The sequence below is a fragment of the Patiria miniata genome, unplaced genomic scaffold (genome assembly GCF_015706575.1).
Source record: "Patiria miniata isolate m_02_andy unplaced genomic scaffold, ASM1570657v1 HiC_scaffold_24, whole genome shotgun sequence".
NCBI classification, from domain to species: domain Eukaryota; kingdom Metazoa; phylum Echinodermata; class Asteroidea; order Valvatida; family Asterinidae; genus Patiria; species Patiria miniata.
This window is the reverse complement of record NW_024037063.1, coordinates 16,341,468-16,353,770: the sequence shown is the minus strand read 5'-3', so window position 1 is coordinate 16,353,770 and position 12,303 is coordinate 16,341,468. Positions and strand designations below refer to the sequence as shown.

The 12,303-nt window shown below is 38.2% G+C and overlaps 1 protein-coding gene across 4 annotated transcripts in view; it reads right to left on the bottom strand.

Annotated features, from left to right (window-relative positions):
* Positions 1–1,350: 1,350 nt before the first annotated feature.
* LOC119732018 (transmembrane and coiled-coil domain-containing protein 4-like) overlaps positions 1,351–12,303 on the bottom strand; it is a 76,010-nt gene continuing 65,057 nt past the window's right edge. For 3 of the 4 annotated variants that reach the window (XM_038205380.1, XM_038205383.1, XM_038205381.1), the window contains 2 exons: positions 8,280–8,400; positions 4,837–5,533 (listed from right to left, as the gene is read on the bottom strand). In XM_038205380.1, the coding sequence (XP_038061308.1) occupies positions 5,039–5,533; positions 8,280–8,400 (616 nt within the window). In that variant the 3' untranslated portion in view covers positions 4,837–5,038. Of the gene's footprint in view, positions 3,982–4,836; positions 5,534–8,279; positions 8,401–12,303 lie in introns of those variants that run through there. The other variant, XM_038205382.1, reaches the window with a different exon arrangement.

Below are 12,303 nucleotides of genomic sequence, written 5' to 3'. Positions count from 1 at the left end.
ATGGAAGGAGGTGTTTCGTTATATGTGCCCAACAAAAATTGGTAAGCGGTAATAAGCCTCTGTACTAATGACATCACACTTTGTTTACATGTGTGCTTTCCTATGGTGCTCAGTGGACCATGGACCCCCACTGGCTCTGTAGGAAAGTGCACATGTAAACAAAGTGTGACGTCATTTGTACGGAGGCTTATTCCAAGGGTGCAAACGTCCCACTCAAGTGAGTACGCAAACCCAATTTTGTTGCCAGCAAAAGGTTGTAAGGATTTAACATGCTACTTAAGCGTACGTTTAAGGCTTGAGAAGTTCCTGGTAAAAGGTCGTTAGCATAAAAATTACAATAACTTCACAATAAAGTATTATTTTGACATAAAAATTCACAATGTTATTTTAAATATTAATGCATTTCATCAGTCAAAATTTAACTCTATGTGATCTTTAATTTCGAAATGGGAGCGCAAAACCTTCAACTCAATTATCTCCAAAAGTGCTTTTTGCGTGCCTGGGCTGCTTACAACCTTTTCCATATCACATGAAAAATGTACAAATTCAATACATTACAAATACAATACCACAAAATAAAAGCATATGGGATTAATGCCTAACTGTTGAGCAACTATTATAAATATTGTAAAACTATTACAACTACATGTACAGTGTGAACCAACACTACTTTGGCATATCTTGTGACATCAACAAAATATGGCTATACAGGTGTTTAAAAAAAAGAAGAAGGAAACCGAGCTTATTTTGTTGATTTCTCGGGTATGACTAATTATTTAGGAAAGTGGTAACCACCATCTGTTACATAACCATGTCTTTTTCTTGACACCACGAACTCCATTTTACCGTCACGGATGACTGAGCACCAAGTGATGTAACTGACATGCCAAAAATGGCCTTGTACCACATTCACTATAAGACCAATCGACAGTTATGAGAGAGAGAGACGTTATCAGGAATGCGTTCATAGCAATGAGAACCAGGGCAGAGATTTGCGTTGAAAAGAATGGGGGGCATGTTGAAGGACAGTGGGGTTAACGGGGACAGTGATAAGCCTTGATATGTTTTAGCAATTGAATGATTGACTTTGATAATGTACGTCCTGGATTTGTTATTTTCAACATGTTGAAAACTGTCAATTGATCTTATGGTGCATGTGGTACAAGGCCATTTCTGGCATGTCAGTTACATCACTTGGTGCTCAGTCATCCATGACGGTAAAATGGAGTTCCTGGTGTCAAGAAAAAGAAGACATGGTAATGTAACAGATAGTGGTTACCATTTTCCTAAATAATTAGTCATACCGAGAAATCAACAAAATAAGCTCGATTTCCCTTCTTTTTTTTTACATTCTGTACATGTGTATTCACTGATCCCTTTTGGGAGAAAAGACAGGAAAATTCCCATCTGGCTCATTATTATTATGGTAACCAAGTTTGTGAACTCTGTATATATCAGCACAGATTTAGATTTGTATAATCAGTCAAAACAGCGAAAAAATATGCCCATATTTGCAGTAATATTACTGAATGAATGTTTTACGTAGTTTAGATTTGAATGAGGTTAGAAAAGTCATGGTTCTCAACCGTACATGCAAGTTGTTCCATAATGACTGTACCAGTTACAAAAAGCTTGAGGGTTCTTATTTTCTCTAAAGGAACCATCAGTGCCATATCAGTGGATTGTCTCGTTTCAGGAATATGATTAAGTGGTGTAAACTGATTTGTCATACAACGGAGTAATTTGTTTATACATTTGTAAACAAGAATAACCTTTTTATACTCAACTCTTTCTGAAAATGACAACCACTTAAGTCTGGCAAACATATCGGCTTAAGGAGTTAAGAATGCACACTTTAGGATTATCCATGCGGCTCTTTTTAGACGTTCAGTAAGAATATTGTGTACCTTCCTCCCCATACAGTACTACAATATCTAAAGATGGCATAACTAAGCTAACAAAAAGAGAGTGCAGGTTGCTTTGGGAACATAGTCCGGATTCTATTTAGCATACCTAGTTTAGAGGAAACATTTTTCTTCACATATTCAATGTGCGGGCCCCAACTTGAAGTGTCATCAATAACAACACCAAAACATTTACAAGAGTTCACATTTATAACTGGACTACCAGTGATACTGACATTAAGGACGGCACTGCAGACTTTTGGTAAGTTAGCATGGATTTGGTTTTGCTGGCGTTTATTGTTAGTTTGTTCCTGCCACACCAATCGTATATTCTTGCTAGGGCTATTGTTCTCTATCTAATCAACACTGGTAGAACTACCGGTACAACTTAATGTCAAGTCCTCAACCATGCATGAATAAATTACAAAGCCAAAGGTCACATGTATAATAATAAATAACAGTGGACCTAGAACTGATCCCTGTAGTGCCAGTGTTAAGTGGTAGAGCCTTAGATATGCAGCCCTCAATATTCACAGACTGACTATGTTTACTTAGATATGACTTAAACCAGTTAGATACGACTTAAACCAGTTGATTAACCCTCGCATTAAAAAAAAAAAAGGTGAAACAAAGCTCTTTCCTCATCCAGTGAACACCCAAAGAACAATGCCTCAATGGGTTTTAAATACAGAAACTGAGCATTATGCCTGGCAACCAATTTAGAAGATGCAAGCTTCAATTTGATGAATTCAATTTTCAGGACTGATAACACTCATGACAGGCAGCTTTTGTTGGATAAAACCAGTATTCACCATGAGTGTCAAGTTCAGGAAACTTCTCACATTTTCAGAAATCAGAAGTAACCCTGCCAGTTTTGGTCACATGGTTTAACACTGCCCGCTATCTAGATTTGGGCAATTCTGGCATTGCGTAATGTCCGTGACAGAGCTTTTAAGAGCTTGGTGATTAAACAATGTATTTTCCAAATCTTATCCACCATGCAATGCCTCAAATCTTACTTACTTTAGTTTTTCATAGAGCAATACGGTTATGCATTACCTAGCACTACCCATTCATTTAATATGATATAAGTCAATTTTTACCATAATTTTTTTTTTACTTTAGTGTATGGTGTACTCACTCAAGCATTGTGTGATGTAATATCATGGCAAGATGAATGAAGTAATCCATTTCTCTGTTCCAACAATGTGTATGTAATTTCCAGTTCAGCCAGGTAGATTGAGGCCCCTGTTATCTCAAGAGTGGCTAGGCCTAACCCATGAAACATGTTACATGTATGTAAGAAGGTTGGTAGTAAGTGAAGCTTACTAAATTGCCAGATACACTTGGTCTTCACCATGGTACGACAGCATTTTACCGTTGAACAGCAAACCTTTATGGCTCTTGAATACGCCACTACAGCAAGTCTCCAGGAGGCATTTAATGCAAGTTCCATGACCATGGCACTAGCCATAATCAAACAAAGGACACTCTGGTCACCCAAGAACAGAGAGAACAGTTGCAAATTGCAAGCTTGTATGAGCTCCCCTGCAGAAAAATCCCACCTTAAGTTTTAAGTACACGATGCAATCCCACAGGAGCACCGAGGTCAAAGACTTGATTGTCTGCAGATACGACATAAGCTTTTGCCAGAAAGGCCAATAGACTTCTGCAATTGGCTGCTTAAGCAACACGACCCTTTCTAGCACCGTGTGATCGGGGAAGAAGCTGCATTTACAATGAACGATGTGTGGAAAAGTATTCACATGAAATGTCCAATCTTCTGCATTACACCGGACTATGGTCAGAAAGTTTTGCCTGGATTGGATCAAATAGACTCGGGCGTCTGATTGGTCCCTTTTTTAACAAAATATCAAATTAATGGAGATGCCTATCTTCATATGCTCAACTAGCAGGAAGCGCCTTTCTGGCCCATTTCAATTTCAAAGAGAATCAGGCTTTCAGCAAATTTGTGGGAGCTGGAAAATGACTTACTTCATACGTCTTGGTCATGATCAGTGGTACATGAACAAAATTGATATCACATCGCACAATGCTCAGGTCAGTACTCCATATGCTGAATTTGAAACAGAGAAGTAAAAATCATTTTCATGTGGATATATTGTAGAGAGAGTTGTGCTCGTCAAATGAAATAAAAAGCCAAAACACTATGGCTTTGTACGTACACATTGAGAATGAAGTTAGCCGTGCATACTTCGCACGATACGCACGCCAACCAGTACGCGCACATGGTGTTTCCTATCCAAGGGCTCTTGAAAGTGGTACAAAGTGCCCTCTCTTTTTATTATGTTAAATTACTATATTTTAAATGAATAATTCTTCACAGCATAGCTTGATGAATACAACTATTGTTTTTCACTCTATGAGTGAAAAGAAACCTTACATGTAAATTGTACACAAGTACTAAAGAGAGCATCCTTCAGGAGAAATCAATATCTGTCTGGAGTGTAGACCTTAGGATATGTTGTTCAAACGGTCAAAATAGCCTAGGAAATCTACACGCGTTGAACCCTAATTAGTTTGCTAGTTGCTACGGCATTCAATCCAGTGTTGTGCCTTTAAAGCTAGAGTCCATCATTTGCAGCTATCCGATAAGTAACTGACGTAATTATTGTTGAAAAAACATACTTGGTTGAAAGATAGTAAGGGCACTAAACTCCCTGTGAAATAATTCTTTCTGGCAAGCTGTCATTTTGAAGAAATCAACGAATGAAGGCCTTTCCAACGGTGCTTCTTAAGACGCACCGTAGGAAATTTAAATTAGTAGTTCATTTTGTTATTCTGCAAAGCACGCGCAAGCATTGGCATGACGCACACGCGCCCTCGGTTGCTATAATTCGTCGGATCAGTGCGCGACATCGCGTAGCTGCAATCGGCTCAGTGAGAACGTGTATCGGACACTGAATTCAGGCCCAAATCAAAACATGATTCAGCAACTTTTGATTTGAAATCAAGATCCCAGAATGCTGTTTTTCTCGGAATATACTGTCTGGAGCTGAGCTGAAGCTTCATCAGGTTAGTTGTTTTTTAGCACTTTTGTTGCTTCAAACGAACAAAATGCACAAATTACAAATGATGGACTATACCTTTAAAGTTTTACCAAATATCACAGCTCAACTTGCTGGCTTCTCACCTAGCTCTACATCTTGGCCATGCTCAAGTGATGCAGTCCCTTCACTTCTAATAGAGCATTCCTCTAACCTTGCAACTGCTTCTCCAATCGTCTCCTTTGACAACTGAGCCTCGTCACTCTTGCTGGTTGAAACCAAGCAAGCCTTTTGCTCAGTGTGGCTCGCACCGACCTGAAGTGGTTCCGGCTGGTTGTGACCAGTTACAACAAGTTTCAAATCACAATGTGGAATGTTTGCTTGAGCCATGGGTGGATTTTCCGCAGACAGAATCAAATCCTTTGCATCTATTATGGCATAGTCTATTTCCCGATCATCAATTGAACCAGACGATGATGCGCATTGGTCACTATCAAAAGGCCCAGTTGGAGTCCTAGTCCGTTGAGTCAGATTTCGGGAGATGCAAGTAGCCCTTGTCCTTAGTCCAATGTGATTGAGGATTTCATCCATTTTCTCCACGTAGTCAAAATGGCCATTGACCTGAAGGTGAACAACCACAAATTAATAATATTACTGATTACGGGAAACGGTACCTTAGAGAGACGTCCCTATAGGGTTGTGCACACATTTTTTCCAACTTAAATTTTCCCTTATCCTACCCCCGCAAATTTTGGTATACAGGGTGAGTAAAGAAAAGCGGAACCCCCCTTTTTTGACATAGACAATGTCTATGGGATTTTGGGTGTGGAACAAGAAGTAGGAAGAAGAAGTAGGAAGAAGAACAAAAAACGAAGGCTTTCCACAATTTTGCAGAAAAGCCCCAAAAAATCAGTACAAAAAACAATGCTTTTCCGCTTTGAAGTGGAAAGGAGCAGGTATTTTTCATTGCCGCATTTTCTCATCAGAAACACTTAACCAACATAACTCTGCAGATAGTTATTAACACAACGATCAAAGCATCTCAGAAAAATCCGAAACGTGGATGTTGTTTTCGACAGATCCATGACAATGAGCAAACAGGTAGCAAACATATGTGCAAATATATCAATTACCACAACAGGAACATTTGTTACAAAGATTTGTAAATACATTGACAACAACCCATGCCACGCCGCTGTCCGAGCACTTAAGCTATCCAAACTCGTTTATTGCAACTCCCTCCTCGATGGTATTAATCAATATGATGTTGATCGACTCCAATGGCTTGAAAACAATGCCGCCCGTATCACATTATTAACCCAAATACACACATGCCTTTATCTCCATTTCTTCAACAATTACATGGGTTACCAGTAATAGACAACGCATCAATTACAGAACAGCAGATTTCATGCACAAATCACTTCGTAACGCAATGCCGCAGTACATCATGGGATCACTCAACCTTAAGGCCTCCGCTACAGTAACAACCTAAGAGTTCCACACACTTTCAAAAGGGCAGGGGACAGGGCCTTCTCAGTGTCTGGTACCCAATGCTGGAATTCCTTGTCAGACAACATCTGCAACATCAGTTCTCTTGACAACTTTAAGGGTAGATTGAAAACTGATCTGTTCTTTCAAAATAATCTGTAATGAGTTGTCCTAAGCCGCGCATTGTAACTTGAGAAAATGCACGCCAAAAATCATGTTATTGGCTGTTTCGGCAACCAGCCAAAACAGCCTTTGTTTTCGTTAAGATTTTTTTTTGGGGGGGGGGCTGTTTCGGCAACCGGCCGAAATAGCCTTTGTTTTTGTTAACATTTTTTCTTTCTTTTCTTTTTTGGCTTTTCCGCAAAGTTGCGAAAAAGCCTTTGTTTATGTTCTGATTTTTTTCTTCTTCTTCTTCTTCTTCTTCTTGTTTCACACCCTAAATCCCGTAGACTTTGTACATGTCTTTTGTCGACGCCACTTTTGGCATTAATCTTTGTCCTACATCATTCAGTTACCATAGGCATAGTCCCTATAGCAAAGTTGTGTCCCGAAGATTGACGTCATCATGACGTCATCATGGGTAACATGACGTCATCTGAAATGTGCATATTTTAAAGGCCTATATATCTACAGAACTGTAAGTCCGATTGGGTTGAAACTCGGTATGTAGGTAGACCGGGATGTGTTAAGTGACGTCATGATGAGGTCATCGTGCGATTTTATATGATTTTTTGTATTTTTGGACCTTTAAGCCATTTCTCACGAACGCAGCGTGTAAAATTCAAAATTCTTTTTGCATTATGTTTGTTAGGTAATAGGTATATGCACACAATTTTGAAAAATGTGTGACGTCATCATGACGTCATCAAAAATGCAATTTTTAAAAACCCATATAAGGGAAACTTCGATCGTCCTGAAACTTGGTGGATAGGTAGATGGTGTCACAAGTATGCAAAATCCGAAATGACGCCACCATGACATCATCGGTTGATTTTTTATGATTTTTTGATACTTGCAATTTCATTCCACTTCCAAAATTTAACACTTCCTTTCATTGGATTGACTTCAAGCTAAATACAAACCAAGACCACAATGAGAAAGTGTGCATTGACAAGTGTTATCAAGAAGACGTCATCGTAGGGCATGTGATTTTATTTTATATTGTATATCTGTTGGCTATACTACCTCAATATAACTCTTATGAACTTCGAACAAAAAAATATAATTTATATGACTGTTGTCATCTGCCGACATTGTTACGGTGAAATTACGGTAAAATTGGCACAGTTAAAATAAGGAGATGAACAGTGACGAACGATGTAAACAACAATGGCGGCTGTATCGAGGCAGAAATAGTACTTCACTGTCCCCCGTGGCACATCTCACAGGAACATACATCAATTTACGTAGTACCAGTGTAGCTACAACCTCATACCCGAGGTCACATTAATATAATACAACGTGGTGGAAATGAACTTTTCAACAGTGGGAAAGATCAAGGTAATGTACCCCATGGGGTACATAATCATGTACCACGGCATTGCTCATGCATTTTTGTGGCATGTCACATCATTCACTCTCGACCAATAAAAATTCGCAATCTATTACCGTGGTATAACAAACGATTCGTATCGGGGGGGGGGGGGGGGGGATTGGCTGTTCACAACTTAAAACCAACAATGACGTCATGTGACATCATGTGCTGTTCTTGACGGTGTCTGGGGCCAGCAGCTACAACAATTATGATGAATTGGGGCTGTGTTCCTCAGTCAACCCACCTGATCCTCCAGCGATTGATAGATTTCAATGGATTCAAAAGCTTCCAGTGACAAGAAAATAAGGGGGTTTTGATTTAACTGAACCTGCAGAGACTTACTATTTCAGTAAGATCCACATTGACCATCCGTCTGTCCTTCCAGGCAATGGGCTCAAGTCCAGCGATATCTATCATTTGAACTGAGGCTGCACGGTATATAAACTGGAGTAACCAGTCCCCTCTGTAATAGCAAACACAATTGATAGTAGGTTAATTAATATCCTCCCAAAACCTGCAAACTCCACAGGGGAGGTTTGGAGGATTTAGCAGGAATAAGGAAGATATAGCCCAGGGGTAGAATACCCAATTAAAAGTTTTAAGTATCAAGAATAGCATATATCTTTAAGTTTTGGAAGATTACAAGCAAAACTAGAGATTGTGGTTGTAACTGAACCACAAAGCTGTTTTTGATTGTCTACTGGATGGTACTAAATGATTGAATGATTTACAAACAAAAACTGTCTCTGTAAAATTGATATTATAATCAAAAATAATTTCACTTCTGTTAACACAGGATGTAAGAGTGACATGCATGACCTTGACATTTCAGCAGGCACACCTTCAGTAGGGGGTCGCCCGATAGTCCGAAGGTCCGATCGTCCGAAGGTTCGATAGTCCGAATGCACAAAATTTCCATTAGAGGGGGTTCGTTAGTCCGAACATAAAATAAGGTTCGTTAATCCGAACATTTGATGCAATAGTTCGAAGGACCATTAATCTGAAGGTTCGGTAGTCTGAATTTAGAATAAGGTTAATCAGTCCGAAGGTCCGTTAGTCCGAAACAAAAATAAGGTTCAATAGTCCGAAAGTTCATTATTCCGAATTGAAAATAAGGTTCGATAGTCCGAATCGACAATAAGGTCCGATAGTCCGAATCAACAGTAAGGTCCGATAGGCCGAAGTGTCAGACTGACGAACCGTATTATCCTTTCGGACTATCGAACAATATTATCCTTTCGTACTATCGAACCTTATTGTCAGTTCGGACTATCGACCCTATTGTATTTTCGGACTATCGCACCCTATCGTCTATTCGGACTATCGAGCCTTCGGATTAATTAACCTTATTGTATTTTCGGACTAATAGGCCCTTCGGACTATCGAACCTTCAGATTATCGAACCTTCAGACTATTCAACCTTCGGACGAACGAACCTTCGGACTAAAGAACCTTCGACTATCGAACCTTCGGACTATCAGGCTGTAACCCTTCAGTACACTATGATGCAATACGAAAACTGCAGTATGAAAGAATCAGTATCAAAGCATATCATACTGCTGAGAAATGATTGCTATAACATTGCCTAATGAAATATTCAAGCCCTTGTTACACTAGAACAATAGATTACATGGTAATGGAATGCAGGAATGTCACCTCATGCTCATACAAGGTATCAGCCCAATCAGATTGATATTTAGATAATATTAGGGTCTAACATTAACAATTCTATTAACACCAGAGGTAAGGGTCACATGACCTTGTCACCAGGCCCGGATTACCCAATAGGCACAGTAGGTACTGTGCCTAGGGCTGACGAAAAAAATCGGGGGCCTACGAAAAATTGGGGAGCCTACGAAAATATCGCAGTGTGCCATAAAAAAACATACAGTCCTACCGACACACACACCCATACATGCGCAGAGAAAAGTTTTCAAAAGGTTTTAGGGTTTCTCTAAGAAATGTTGTATATTCCCTTTAAAACAAAGTCAAATATCCCAACAAAACTTAACATAGGCTAAATGATCAGTATATCGTGACAGCAGAGATATGATACAAACTCTTACAATGACAAAGGTACAGATACATGTCATTTATACTTACCAAACTGTCAAACTTATCAAAGTAATTTAGTTTTATTTTTAGAGGTTTATACAACATGTTTGAATATGTTTAGTAAATAACATATCCTACGATATCTGATACCTTAACCTGACATGATGGTAAGAGAAGTCATTAGGGTTTAGAGAAAAAAAATATTTGCAAAGAAAACTAGACCTATGTCTGTTCGAACAGAACATAGGGCTTTTCGCATTTAATTGTACAAATGTTTATATTATGTTTGTCCTTTTGCAGTCATTTTTTTAGAGTGCTTGATACAGTTAAAGATTGTTCAAAATGCTTAGAATAATTTCAAAAATAAAGCTTTATCACATGACGTCACATGCCCTGCGATGACGTCATCTTGACAACACTTGTCAATGCACATTTTGTCATTGTGGTCTTGGTTTGTATTAAATTTGATGTCAATCAGAAGAAAAGAAGTGTTCAATTTTGAAAGCGGAATGAAATTATAAATCTTTAAAAAAATCATAATTGCATGTTGTGTTTTTACGAAGAGACGCAAAAGTGCCTGCCCCTTGAATGCATACAAAACGTATTGCACAGAAAGGCGTAAAAGTAGGTCAATTGAGATTTTCATTTTCATGAAGGGACATGCATCTTTGTTACATTTTCAACTGCGTTCGTGTCCCCTTCCATATGGACATACACATTGAACAGAAAAGGGCGTAAATGTAGGAAAACTTAATTGTTTGTTTTCACGAAGGGACGCGCATCTTTACAAATTAATTTTTGGTTAATTAACCACCGTGTTCATTCTAATTACCGGATTCACGTAAAACTCCCCCTTCCACAGAATCATATGAAGATTTCCTTTTTGCACAAAGTTGTTGCCAAGTAGTATTTTTTGCAGTTTTAAAATAGGAGAAACTTCTCCTGCGATTATCTCGAAAATGCTTTTTCTTCAAATTATAACATGTGTCTCTTCTTGAAAACAGTGAGGAATTGTCCACCCCCATTTCACACAGTGGTTTGATCCTCATAACAATCTTTTGAGTGGGAGAGCTGGCAGGATGGAATGTACCATGTTGTTGCACATACTTTTCCTAACTGCATAGGGATGTAAACAAAACATAAATTCATAAAAAAACATAATGCGGATAAGCAATATGTTCTGTTCATCTGTTCATTTTTGTACGAGTTTATGCTTTCTCTTGCAGTAATGTCAATGAACAATTTCATGTACAAAGTTCTGTAACGATAAGTCTTCTTCCTATTACAAAAATGAGCAGTGTTTGCTAGATAAAGTGATGAAAATTAAAAGAATGCTAAAAAATTTTTTTAAATAGAAACAATCTATAAAGGGTAAAATCACAATGTCACGTAAATATTTTTTTCTAGAACATGCTGATAGCAGAAATTTCTTGCTTTTTAATTTTTCTAATTCCCAACCCCCACCACTTTTTAATAGACCGAGTCAGACCTTATGTCTACTCTGAAATAAAAATGGTTGTTGTGTCTTCTAAAATCTAATTTTCTGCAAGCATGAAATGGGAAAACGGGGTTATCCAGTTTTGGAGCATTATTTGCCAAGAATTTGAGATTTTTAGTTGTCCATTTCTGAGGCGCTTAGATAGTAAAATCAAAATTTCTGCTAGCAGAAAATTATTTTTTTAAAAAGCCGGTGTTACAATTTCTAAAAACCTAAAATTCTACTAGCAGAAAATGGGACAATACTGTTGTCCACTTTTAGCGCTCCATACATGCATCCGTATAGCACAGTGCGCTTTCAGTACTGCGCTATCCGTTAAATGCGCTAAATCTAATATACGCTTCAGGTAGCAATTGAAATGGACGATGCATCCAACACGGGTGGCATTCGTTGCCTGCAACTTAAAAAAAAACGATGAAGTGGTGGGGCAAAAGGATAACTATTTATGGTTGGCTTTAAAACTAAGCACTTTATATGTGAATATTATTGAAACAAACTAGGGCCTGCCTCGATTTCAATTGTCAAGTACTCCATTGATAAAACATGGAATTATTATTATTAATTATTATTAATTTTCTGCTTGCGGAAATTAAAAAAAACTAAAATCTTACTAGCAAAATTTATGATGGTTCAAAAGTGGACAACCCCATTTTCCCATTTCCAGCTAGCAGAAATTTAGATTTTAGAAGTCAAAACACCCGTTTTAAAAAAAAAACCTAAATTTTCTGCTTGCAGAAATTTAGATTTTACTTTTATGGCTATGTCGGCACCTCAAAAGTGGACAACTAAAAAAACGTAATTTCTGTTGGCTAT